This window comes from Hevea brasiliensis, unplaced genomic scaffold (assembly GCF_030052815.1).
Source record: "Hevea brasiliensis isolate MT/VB/25A 57/8 unplaced genomic scaffold, ASM3005281v1 Scaf5, whole genome shotgun sequence".
Classification (NCBI taxonomy): domain Eukaryota; kingdom Viridiplantae; phylum Streptophyta; class Magnoliopsida; order Malpighiales; family Euphorbiaceae; genus Hevea; species Hevea brasiliensis.
Window position 1 is genome coordinate 1,554,473 of NW_026615028.1, and position 12,883 is coordinate 1,567,355.

The following is a 12,883-nucleotide window of genomic DNA, read 5'->3' on the forward strand; positions in this document are numbered from 1 at the left end:
ATTCCAGCTTCGGTCGGTGGAAGGGATAAGATAAAAAGGAAGGATAAAAAAGTCTTTCTTTTTTATTCAAATTGGAATTGGCCTTTCTGAGCCTGTTTGTCACACCAGAAAATTCTTAAACAATGTGCAGAGCAAGTCTTATACCATTACTTCCAAGTTTAAACCATGTAACCCAAGAGACACAAATATTTATATAAAATACATATACATATATATAGTAGTATGAACACATTTAAGTTATTGAAAATTCATAATATCTGTGGGAAATAAAGAAAGAAACTTTCTTTAATGGTGACAACCAAACAGCTACCAACTAATCTTTACTCCCTATACTCTACAATTTGTGGACCTAAGTACTCTATCCAATCCATCTCTGAATTCTCTGGCGTCTCAATCTCTTCCAGCCATCCAACACAGCCCCCCTCTTCTGTCAACTCCTTTTCTCCATCTGCATTCAATAATTTATGTTATATTTTCTTACAGCTATGAAATTTGTTGAATAAACAAAGAAAGAAGAAAACTATAATACAAGAATGTTAAGAATGTTTCAGTTTCTTTGTAGCTTGAATTATCAAAAAAAAAAAATCTACAATAGAAAACATTATCAGTTACACTATTCCATATCAAAATGGTTAATTTTGTGCATGCATGTGTATTAAATAAATATGGTTTTGTTTTGTCTCATTCAGTGGTCGAACACCGAGTCAGAGTCGATTGCTGAGTCTCTTGGACAGAAAAAGGAGATACTTTTGTTAATGCAGATAAGGAAAAGAACCTCGGCCTCAGGATGAACTCCAGCCGAAGACCGGAAATTCAACCCGACCTAAGCTAATAACACAGTAGAGTCATGTCTTGCAGAAGTCAAGAACTTTTTACTTCCCAATATTCCCTTCCTTCCATGTGTTGTCTCCTTTTTAACTTAATAAAAAACTCCATAAAGTTGAACTTTAAGGAGAGTTTATTATAAATAAAACAGCATCAATGATTTCCAATGCATCGCAAGCAAACAGTCTGGCCATTCTTTGTTATTTAAGCGTGTTTATGTGTTTCTGTGGTCCATATAAAAGAGGATGGACTGACCCGTATCTTATAGTTGTGACAAATTAATTCATCTTAAAGCGTAATCACAAATCCGAAGCAAAAAGAATAACCAAGACAAGGAAATTAAGATATGCATTTCCTTACCTGAAAAGGCATCATAAGGAAAATCTTTGTAGTATGAACAGTCCCTCCCATCTTCTTTAGCATAGGGAGGTCCGAGCACATCAAGAACTGCGCATGGTGTACTGGCAGTGAATTGATGGATATTGCCTCCTGTTGTCGGATATAACACAGACGTGTTGCAAGGAGCTGTAAAGTCACTGTCCATTACCAGTCTTGCCAATCTCACTGAAAAAACATCAAATTTGGATCATAAACAAGTCCCGCATCCAGTTTTGGTAAGGAAAAAAGAAAGGGGCACTCACCATGAGAAGGCTGTACAGGCTCCTCTGCACTGGGAGGGCTGACCCAATCATATGATTTGATGTGCATTGTCCCCAGTAGAAGCTTGCTAAAAACAGTCATCCCTGGATGGTTATGGAGGGGGATGACAGCAGTTGCAGGAAGAAAGAAAAGGCACAACTGCAAGATGAAAATTAAGAAAGCAGGTCAGCAACTTAAACAGAATCTTCGGAGTGTAACTGTGTAAGATGGGTTAATAAGCATATCAGATTTCCAAGACCATTTCCACAAGTTTAAAAAACAGTACGATGAATAATTCATATGGTTGTTTTGCTATTTTACAGGCCCGCAACTATTTGCTTTTGAAAATGCATGCTTCAGAGTTCAAATTAGAACGAAATATGAAACCGCTAAGATGATTTATGAGAGTATTAAAAAAGATTTTGCTAAAACCGTTTACATTGTTGGGCTATTCAGAAAATAATGGACATGTATGTCATATGACATGCTTTTGAAGGAAATTAACTGGTTAAATGCTCTAATTTCATTCCAAAATAGTAATAAATAAACAAGAACCATCTAATCATCTAGTCTTTACCGAAAATTCATCGCACTTGTATATGGTTGTGGTAGTGACCCTTTGAGTCCCATTCACAGCATTTTTAGTCTTAAAAAACGGCAGCTCGCTACTTAGCCCAACATCTTCTGGCTTCATATTGTCTACAGCACAACAAAAAGGCTTCTTAAGAAATGGACATGTAATTGAAATATGCCTTTAATATAATTATTCTTCTGTACATACAAGATGATCAATTAAAAAAATATTATATTTACTTGTGTGATGCTAATTGATGAATATGAAAATGCTCCTACCGGACCCATTTCCACAAGTAGGAGATCATAGGCTGCCAAGTTGCATTATTTTACTACTTTCGAAAAAAAAAAATTCTTTTTATCACCCAGACGCAGTAAGCACTACGTTTAAGATCTAGCACAAAGACAAAAAGAATTATGCAGAAGGGTTCCTCTGGGTAAAGAATAATGCCAAATTATGGATATTCGGTAAATAAATAAATATTATGCTCAATGTCAATAGTTGCAATTTCTTGAACGCGCCATGCAAAACCGGAATCATCTGAAAGTGCACTTCTCCTTTTCAAACTTATAAAAAGAATTCATTCTACGTAAAAACAAGCGCGCGCGCGTGCACACACATCTTATAGAATCGAGATCTTAATCTTAATCAACCAATTTTTAGACCACATTGAAATTTGTTAGTGTTGAAAAATGTTAATTACTAGACACATCTAAGATGTTATTAGCTTCAGCATACACCAGACCATATATTAACAACAGTAATGATAATATGTATTTTTCTAAGAGGAATGACCATATTTCCACAGAACCAAAAACTCAGCAGCTCAAACTTTGTGTTCATTATCTTATAAAGAACATCTAGAAAACAACGTGTCCATTCCAATAGAGGTTCTAGGAAGATTTTGTAGGATAGGAAAAGGCAACTAATCGATTTTTCATGAGCTTATTTTACACAAGATTACTTTTAAAGCAGCAGCATCAGTGGTAGAAAGAAGAGTACTTCTATATGAACAGAAATATTAGAGAGAACTTCTAAAGGTAATGAAAATGAAATATACTGCCAACGGCACACAAAGAAACGTCCAAGAAAGTGAAGGAAAGTGCATCTACACTCGATATGATTCCAGAATTTACATTGTCAAGGTCTAATAAACCACTCAAATTTTTTGTCCAAGCATGCTTCAGCCAAATTTTTGTAGTGTTTTTTAAAATTAAATCTTTTATAAATTGTAAGAGATGATTCAGATTCGCACTGGAACAAAATTATAATTTACTTTCATAAATTTTATCTACATTTTGAATCTGCTCAATCAAATACAATATATTATAAATAAAAAACTAAAGATCGTGTGTTAGATTCAAATCTATTCATTTTCAAAACTAAATAATTTCAATCACGACTCAGAAAACAGAGAAGATCCTTGGCACACTTCAGAAATTTACAAGTTCTTTATTATTATATTTTTTTAATGAAAAAGTGAAATGTTCAAAAGTTCGTGCTCATTATAGGCATTTTCAATGCAGAAACAAAAATAAAGCTAGCGAACAAGATCATATTAATTAATACTGGAAAAACAATATAAAGATCATATCAATACTTGAAAATCAACCTACAGTTGACACATTGACAGCAAAATAAAATCAATCAACCACAAACTATCACGTATCAACACCAGTACATCTGTAAAGATATTATTACAATAATGGACTCATTTAAGTAAATATTAATTAGCAATCAAACAAGCAAGTCAAATCTTTTTAAAAGAAATTGAGATAAATAATCATTAATGAATGAAAACAAAAACCTACCAAGTATATGGCATAATCTCTCCACATCATCAGGCAAGGGAACAGTTCCAGGGCCTTTAAACACTTCTCTGCATGACATATACAGCTCCTGCAATGCCATGGGAACTTTTGCTTCAGACCGCTTATTAATTCTTCTTTTACACCTTTTCTTCTTCATAAGCCGGTTGGCATATCCAACCTTATGTACGTGCTGGCCGACTGGCACTGGGTCTCTTCTTGGATCAACCACAGCTTCAATTGTCATCGATATAACACCGAAATATACCTGTGGATCTTTCACCGAAAAAATAAAATAAAATAATCTGTGTTTGAAGATGAACTTCTTGCAGACCAAAAAAAAAAAAAAAAGCCTTCAAAACTGGGTAAGATTCAAATCACTCTATACTTTAAAAAGAAAATAAACCCACCAAGAAAAAAAAAATTGCAGGTTTCGTTAGAAAAAATGCTATGGATTTAGATATGAGGAGGGTTTTAACCTTAGATTCAGGAAATTAACGAAAACCCAACAAACACCACCAAAAACCTTTGAAAATAAGAAAAAGGGACTAAAAATATACAGTAAAGGTTTAAATTTTGGGCCTGAAACAGATTGACAAGGTTGGAAACTGGTGATGGGTACTTGTAAAAGAAGAAGAAGTGGTGATAAGAAGATAAGGAGGTGCAGAAGAAGTGAAATTTGCAAGAGGTGGAAGTGGAAAGTGCAGATGAAACGGTACACGGTATTGTACATTATATAAGAAATGGCAAAACCAGGGGCCAATTGACAGGAATAGCTTTGGGTTTGAAACTAAGAAAACAACCTCTAAAAGGAACAGAGAAGAAATAGCTTCTCTCTTTTCTTTTTTATTTTATTTTATTTTATTTAATAATGATTTTGGCATACAATTCCCGCCCCAAGATTGAGTCTTGAAACTACTGGTTTATTATACCACCCCTGGTTTTGTCTCGCTTCATTTGGCCATGCCACAACGTCTATTGACCATTATACCATTCCCTTTCTTTCTTCGTCATCAAGGCTTATCGACCTTGCCCACTCACTCTCAAACCGTATTTATATCTATAAAGTTTCCAATTCACATCTTAATTTTAATTATAAATATAAAATATTTTAATTTATTTTAAAAAATTAAATAATTTAAATAAAAAATTGGTGATTAATCAGAAAAATTATTAAGTATTTTAAATGTATATATCATATTTTAAAATTTAAGTGTTAAAAGAATTAACAAATGGTAAGCACTAAGCACTAAGCACTTAGAGGAGGAGGAGGACCCACTGGTATTTTTTTGATTCCCTGTGCTGCAAAGCCATGGATAGATGGTGAAGGATTTTCCTCAATCACATTGGATTCTTATTTTCATTCACAACCCAACAAACCCATTTCAAAGCTTTTCTTTGCCAAAAAAAAAATTATGGCTTAATTTAAAATTTTGATTTTATATATTATTAAAAAAATAAATTATGAGTCTTTAATTCATTTTATTCTATTTTTTTCTCTCTCAAATACATATCTCAATTTACATAAATCTAATTTTGAGTTTTTATTATTTAGAAAATAAAAAGAAAATGAAAAAAAAAAATCTAATTGCAATATCAATTAGGGCAATGTTTCAATGCGTTGACTTAGTGTAGGATCCCAATTATTAAGCTTAATACAAAGATTTATGCCAAATTCTTATAGATAATTAGGAATGGATATTTGTAAGGGTAATTATGACATTTCAACGAGTACATTTCAAGGCAGAAATTTATCACGCGGCACCCACATGCAGAGCTCGTGCATACACCCCAGATTAGCCCATTTGAAAGTTTTCAGGTAACGTGTCAGCTCCTTGCCTTCCATCTGTCACCTCATCCGTGGAATGAAATTCCACGTGGTTTGTGAAATTCCTTTTTTTTTCAACTTTTTTTTATATAATATCTTTAAAAATATATATATAATTTAAAATAATTTGATTAATTTATAATTTTAAGAAAAAATTCTTAAATTCGAATTTATTTATTAAACGATTTATTATTTTTATATTAAAAAAAAGAACACTTGTTATATATAAAAATTATTTAGTCCATAGATTAAAATATAGAGAAAACGGTTAAAGCTGTCTGGTTGTAGCCAAAACATGGAACCTAGTTTCTAGCTGGTAAGGAGATAATAAAGAATAAAGAGATGAAGAAAAGCTGAAGCAGCTGGCTACACACCCACCATTGTGCCATTGGAATTTTCCTCATGTTTTCTTGGTAGTTTGAGGGAAACTTTAAATTATGTAGAGAACCATGTAGCTTATTTTTATATTTTATGTATAATTAAAACTGGAAAAAAAATGCAATGAAAAAGAAGAGTAAATAAAATAAAGCAGTAAAACAGTTGTGGAAATGGAGAAAATTGTCTGTGTTAGGAAACAGGAACAAGGACGAATTTGTGGGGGAGAGCAAAATCATAGTTGCAAATATTTAATCCCATTAAATAAGGGCAAAACTCAAGAAAGCTTTTCAAGTCCCCTTTTTTAAGTTACTGTGGGCCCAATAGTAGCTAAATGAACATATTGTCCATAGATTTGTCATAATAATAATAATAATTGGCAAGGGGATTTATATTTTATCATCCACAGAGAGAATAACAAGTTGGTAAGGAATTGTAAGGTAAGTTAAATCTTAAATTTGAAGTTTTGTCTAATGGCGAAGACCAAAACAAATTAAAAAGCGATATTAGCTGTAGATAGCTTAATAAACATATCAGGGAATCTCAAAACTACAAATATAGAAAACCATGGACTTGGCATTCCCCTTCAATTTGTAAAACTTTACATGTTGGGTTGGGACACAAGCTAGTGCTTAGAGCTAACCGCATTAGAAAAGCGTTAAGTGTTGATCGCAGACGCTTTTATTGACGAAACAGCACGCATGACCCACAAAAGCCATACCAGCATCAGCACGCTGACGCAACCAGCATTAGCTGATTGTCAGTTGCAACTGCTTACAGTGCGCAGGTTCAAACTAACCACACCGAAGCATTCATATCTTGATGCAGATGATCTCATCTCCAACGCTTAGGTGTAGAAGGGAATAAGGCAAAAGCATCACAACCGAATAACATCATGTAAAAATATGGGATGGGTAAATTACATCAATACTTACTAAATTGGTTACTGAATTATATTTTGTCACAACAGATCAATGTAAAATAATAAATCACTCCCCATAAGCAGCCACTCAATTTAATGTCACTGACCCACATAACCTTTTCGCTTGGCAGCAATAGCAACAAATAGTCTCATTTCCACTCCCTTGCGTTGTATATTTCCTCCATTGAATTTTCATACAATCAAACAATAGAAGTCATGAAACAGGAATATGGAAAAGTGCAATACCCTTTCTTTGTACACTCATTCCAATATGATCTCATCTTTTCAGGACGCCTTGTACAAATTCATTTCTTTTGCCATGTAAAAGTGCTATGCCCATTAAAAACATGAAGAGCACTTCAGCGATTCCAAGAAACGAGAAAATACATGATGGCAAGTGTTATGAGCATTCCCACATATTTGATCCATCTATCAACACGATTCCGCCTCTCAATGAGTCTCAATACAGAGTTGGAGAGCCCCACCGTGTTAAGAACATCCAGAGCTTTGCGTTGTGCATTCTGTAACAAGATGCAAGTTAAACAGAATAGTTAGTCTTGCCATTTTAAGGACATAATTCAATGCACTGCTGACCTCAACTATTGAGATTTAAGATGTCTCTGCTCATTTTTAAGCTAGACTAGTATAGCAGCAGAAATATTTAATTTTGTTTGGTTCATTGGTCAACCACATAACCTAGGAGGATAGACCTCAACCGTAAACTCCACTCCAAATCACATTACACTCAAGCTTTGTTTGGTTCGTAGAATGGCATGAAATAGTATTAGTATGGGAATAGAATAACTATTCCATGTTGAATAGCTATTCATAGATTTGATTCAAATTTGAACTTGGAATACCACTACACAATTTTAATGTTTTATTAAATTTTAAAATTTACAACAATTATTATAATTATATAAAATATGTATTTTTTAAAATTAGTACGTTAAAAATTCAAATTCTAACTACTCCCATTGGCTGAATATCTCTAGTTTTAACAACTGTAATGTGCCTAAATCCATAGATTTCCATTTATGCTCAATGAAGCAATCTTGGTTCTTGGATGGCACTTCAGATGAGGTCAGCCTTCCTCATCAACCTGCATCCTCCATAAAAATTGTTTATCGTTCAAACCCAATACATCTTAAAAAAAAAACAACAGTTAAGGTTATAAATGAACTAAGCTACTCGTGATCTATTCGGCTGGAACCTAATTTTAAGCTTGTTCAATAAATGAGCCGAACTTGAGCCTAATTTTTAAGCTCATTTAATAAATGAGCCTAACTTGAGCTTATTAATATTCAGCTTGTTAAACTATGTATGTCCCTAAACCTAAAACTCACTAGGGCTGTAAATGAGCCAAGCTACTCTAGACTCAATTCAATTTGGCTTGGCTCATTTTCTAAATAAGCCGAAAATGAGCCGAGCTTGAACTTATTGATATTGGCTCATTTTCTAAACAAACTGCGCTCAAGCTCAAGATAAGCCAAGCCTAAGCTCTTCAAAGCTCAAGTCAGCTCAGTTCATTTATACGTAACAAACCAGACAGCCATACCGAAATCCCAGGTGAGCACAAGATATTTATACTTTTCAAGCAGATTTTATTTTCAATTTTCTTATATGTAAAGCTCATCAATGTGATATGGTTTTTTTGGCTAAGTGAAGGTGAGGAATATAATTCTTATGTAGTTACTTCAGTTTTGGAGATACTACAGCAATGCCATTTATTAAAGGTTGGAATAATGCATCTTTTCAACAAATAAAGTGCATATATTTTGTGCATAGATACCGTGCAAGTGAATACACAAGGACTTAAGCACCAACCTTCAAGCGTTCCCTTTGCTCTGAATATTTGGAAAGGATGGCTGATCCTGTTGATAAAGATTCTTGCAACATCCTTTTTGAATTTTGAACCGACTGCATTGCTTGTGCTTCCTCATCAAATATTCTTAAAACATGAGCTGATTCACCATTCTGAAATATAAAATGTAAAGTCATTAGATAATGACTAAAGCAAGTTTTCAGCAAAAAAAAGCATTAAAACTAGTTTAATGCATTGAAAAACAAATAAAACTTACAGCTCTTCCAAGCAATTCTGCCCTCTCCTGAGCTTCCCTCATCCGCTTTTGATTCCTTGAGAAGTATCTATCCAGACTTTGTTTCAATGATTCAGCTTCTTCTGCTACTTGTTCTACCTTTCTGTCAAACCAAAAGTCAAAATTCTGTTCAGCGTTTAACAAAATGAAAATGGTTATTTAGGCTTGTAACAGATTTTGTGTGCCTTGATTATTCACCTTGCTTTTAAATAAGACATTTTTCTTACACAACTGTAAATATATGAAAATTTTAGTCAAAGCACATATTCATATTTCATAATATTCCTTGTTCAAAGCATTGTGATAAAGAGTTCTCAAAAGTGTTGTCTCAAATAAGTGATGGAAAACAGAGTTAATAATTTTTTGTCACATCTATGAATTTTTTCCTCCTAATGGTTAGATTGTTGGCTTTAAATTAATGCTTTAAAGATTGTTAATTTGTGAGTTAAATAGTGACAATATCTTTATTAACAAATGAACCATTTATCTTATTTATTTATTTATTTATTCCTTTGGGCATCTGCCCTCTCTCAAGCATGTTCCAGCACCTATGCCTTGTGCCTAGGTTCCAGGGCTCATATTTCATAATAGTCCTTGTTAAAAGCATTGTGTTAAATAGTTCTCAAAAGTGTTGTCTCAAATAAGTGATGGAAAATAAAGTTGACATTTTTTATCAAATCTATATTTTTCCCCCTATTGGTTAGAATGTTGACTTCAAATTAAAGCTTTAAAGATTGTTTATTTTGTTAGTTAAATAGTGACAATATCTTTATTAACAAAAGAACCATTTATATTATTTTTTAATTTTCTTTGTTTCCTCTTTTTTTTTTTTTTTCTTGGGCATCCACCCTTTCTCAAGCATGTGCCAGCACCTACGCCTTGTGCCTAGGTTCCAAGGCTCCTTCATGCCTTAGTATTCGTGATAGAAAAGACTATCTTTGACCAACTCAACACATTCCAAGAAAGCTGTTCCCAACTCAACAAAATCAAAATTTCAAATAGTTGTCCTAAAAATTGATATCACAGAACACAAAAAATGGCATAATGAAACATGGTGATTGATGAGTGAGAAACAAACCACAAATGCTCAAAACTATTGCATCTTGCAATTCATTGATTTATCCACTACAAACACAGCAGGGGAATGGATCCTAAGACAAAGCCATTTGATCTTGAACTAATTTAGCAATTTGCTTCATGGATTTGCATTTTAGTTTAAATTATTTGAGTACTGTCTACAATGCATACTTTTATTACAACATCGATTGAATTTATAGTTATGGATGAAAACTCATTGAGGGACGTATTATTGTATTTAGAAAACACCTAACAAGAAGGTGCAAATTCAGATAAACTTTCCACAAGATTTGATTGAAATATCCTTCTTGTAACCTCACATTTTCTCAAAGCCAAATGATTGGAAAATAGTATATAATAAAAAGACAAAGCATTTGAATCAGAGACTTGGTGCTCGTAGAGGTATGAAGATGTAAAACTAAATTCTCTCCCCTAAATAGCATAAACCACAATTCGCCATAATTCTCAAGCAATTGGACAAAGAGAAAACATCTATTGAATACCAAATCAAGTTAATTATTAGGACTAAAGCCAAAAGTTTACTCCAAATCACAAACACCATAGTTCAATTAGAGAATTATAGCTCGAATAGAAACAATTTTCCTGAGCATTAAAAATGAGCTGTGTTTGCATATCTTTCCGGGACAATTAAGGTCATTTGATGACTGCTTTTAATTGATTTCCTGAAATTGATACAGCGAGGTCAAAATTAGGCTTTCCAATTTGACAAATTGCGCTTCAAATGGATGCACATATATATGTGCGTAATTAATAAATAAATCAATTGACAAATGCGGCACCGTAGCTTCTTCATTCTAGGGTTAACGTGAAGAGAAGCGCAGAGCGAATTAAGTACGTACCTTTTCCAGAGATCACGCTGGGGTTTAGCGGCGATTAAGCGCCAGAGACGATCCATTTCAGCACAAAGGGACTGGATCTGAGAGATGTCCTTTTTAACGGTGAAGGAGAGCTCAGGGGAGTCGAGACCTCCACTAGATGTAGAACTCTCGAGACGCTCCAGCCTCTCGACTCCATCCCGAGCCCTGAGCAGGAGCTTCTTCGCAGTCTGAAAAATCTCGGATAGCGTCCCTCCTCCTTCAACAGCCATCGCCATTCGTTAAAGTTATACAGAAAGTGAAATCTAGAGCGAGTTTTGGCCTTTTTGGTGCCCTTTTAGACTCGGTTTTTAGAGAGTTTCAGAGATGAGAGAAAAAGGCATGCAATTTCACATGCCCATGGCGTCGGCTTTTGGAATTTGGTTAGAAGGGTTTGGATTTTTTTTTTTTTTTTTTTTTTAACTTTCTTTGGGGAATTTAGGAAGCGAAAAAACCGAAGGGGGGCGGTGTTTTCCGATGGAGAATAAAATTAGGAGAACCGGGAGTCTACGTACCTGTCCTGAAAAGTTGAAATAATTTTTTTAGAAATTTTTTTTTAAGAAAAATTAAAAAATGAAGTTTTTATTCACCTGTGTTAATCTTTTAAATGAAAAATGAAATTTTTTTTTTTTTAAATTTAATTAATATTTGAAAACAATTTCAAACTTTTTTATATTATTTTCTGACTAAGAAAAGTTTTTTTAAACTAATTTTCAAATAATAGATAATAATTTTTTATAATTAAAATTATTTAATAATTTTTTATAATTAAAATTAAATAATTATTTAAGAAAATATTTAATTATTTTGATAGAAAATTAATTATATTCTTATATAAGGACTAACACATATTAGAAAAAATTAAAAATAAAATAAATTTTAAATATATTTTACAAAAATTTATTTTTTTATTATAAAAGTTATGTATATTTCTTTTATTTTTTTAAATTAGAAAATTTTTGTTATTACTTGAAAAAAACATAATTTTTATGTTTTTTCCTTATTTTTAAAACAATTTTTTCTTACTTTCATTTAAAAAAAACAAATTAATTAAATAAAATTACTTTAAAACATATAAATTGCATATTCAATTCCAGTACTTTTAAAATCCAACCATACCAACTAATAAAAAAAATTTATTTATAATGATATCGTCACGAGCCTCTTTGATTAGTCTTTGTACCAAATCTGGTAGCTTAATGATCAATTACTTGACTCTCAAATAAAAAATTAATTTAAAAATATGAGAAAATATAATTTTGATAAAAAATTTTAATAGTATAAAAAGTGTATCTAATTTTAATATTACTCTTAATATTTATAGACTGAAGGTTGCAGAGAATCATTTAAATCTGAGCTCCTATCTTATAATTCATGTTTGTAAATCTGCCATCATGATTGTTTTTCTATAAGGGTGCTTGTTTGGGCGTTGCTTAGATATGTTAGGCGAGCATGTTGTCTCTAGTATTACTTGGGTGTCGACTAAGCTTTATGATGCTCATCTTAACCAGGCTAAGCATTCTAATACTTAGACCGGTTATTTTGCCAAGACTTTCTTATTGTGTGGACTTTCTTGAGCACGCTTCCGATTTTTTGATTACACGCTGGTTTTACTTTACTTTTTTACTCTATTTTGATTGGGTTATATTATATAACGACAAGCATTAATTTTGGTTATTCTTTTTTTTTTTTTTTTTGACAGTTGTTTGGGATGAATTTTTTTTATTACTTAATCTAATTTATTTTGATTTTTAATTCAAATATATTATAATAAAATTTAAAATTAATTCAATTCTAATAATATCATCATTCATGATAAATTCAAATTTAAATATAGATATTACATTTAATATTATATAAA

General features: G+C 32.3%; 2 protein-coding genes across 2 annotated transcripts; both read right to left on the reverse strand.

Annotated features, from left to right (window-relative positions):
* Positions 1-237: 237 nt before the first annotated feature.
* Positions 238-4,705, reverse strand: LOC110638429 (plant cysteine oxidase 2). The gene is made up of 5 exons (XM_021788979.2): positions 3,850-4,705; positions 2,042-2,163; positions 1,467-1,623; positions 1,186-1,389; positions 238-448 (listed from the first exon to the last, which is right to left on the reverse strand). Exons 1-5 carry the CDS (start codon positions 4,091-4,093, stop codon positions 321-323), a joined length of 855 nt encoding a protein of 284 aa, XP_021644671.2. The 5' UTR covers positions 4,094-4,705; the 3' UTR covers positions 238-320.
* A 2,263-nt stretch (positions 4,706-6,968) lies between these two features.
* LOC110638430 (membrin-11) lies at positions 6,969-11,521 on the reverse strand. Its single transcript, XM_021788980.2, has 4 exons — positions 11,008-11,521; positions 9,053-9,173; positions 8,799-8,948; positions 6,969-7,492 (listed from the first exon to the last, which is right to left on the reverse strand). The coding sequence occupies exons 1-4, from the start codon at positions 11,259-11,261 to the stop codon at positions 7,331-7,333; spliced, it is 687 nt and encodes a 228-aa protein (XP_021644672.1). The 5' UTR covers positions 11,262-11,521; the 3' UTR covers positions 6,969-7,330.
* Positions 11,522-12,883: the final 1,362 nt, after the last annotated feature.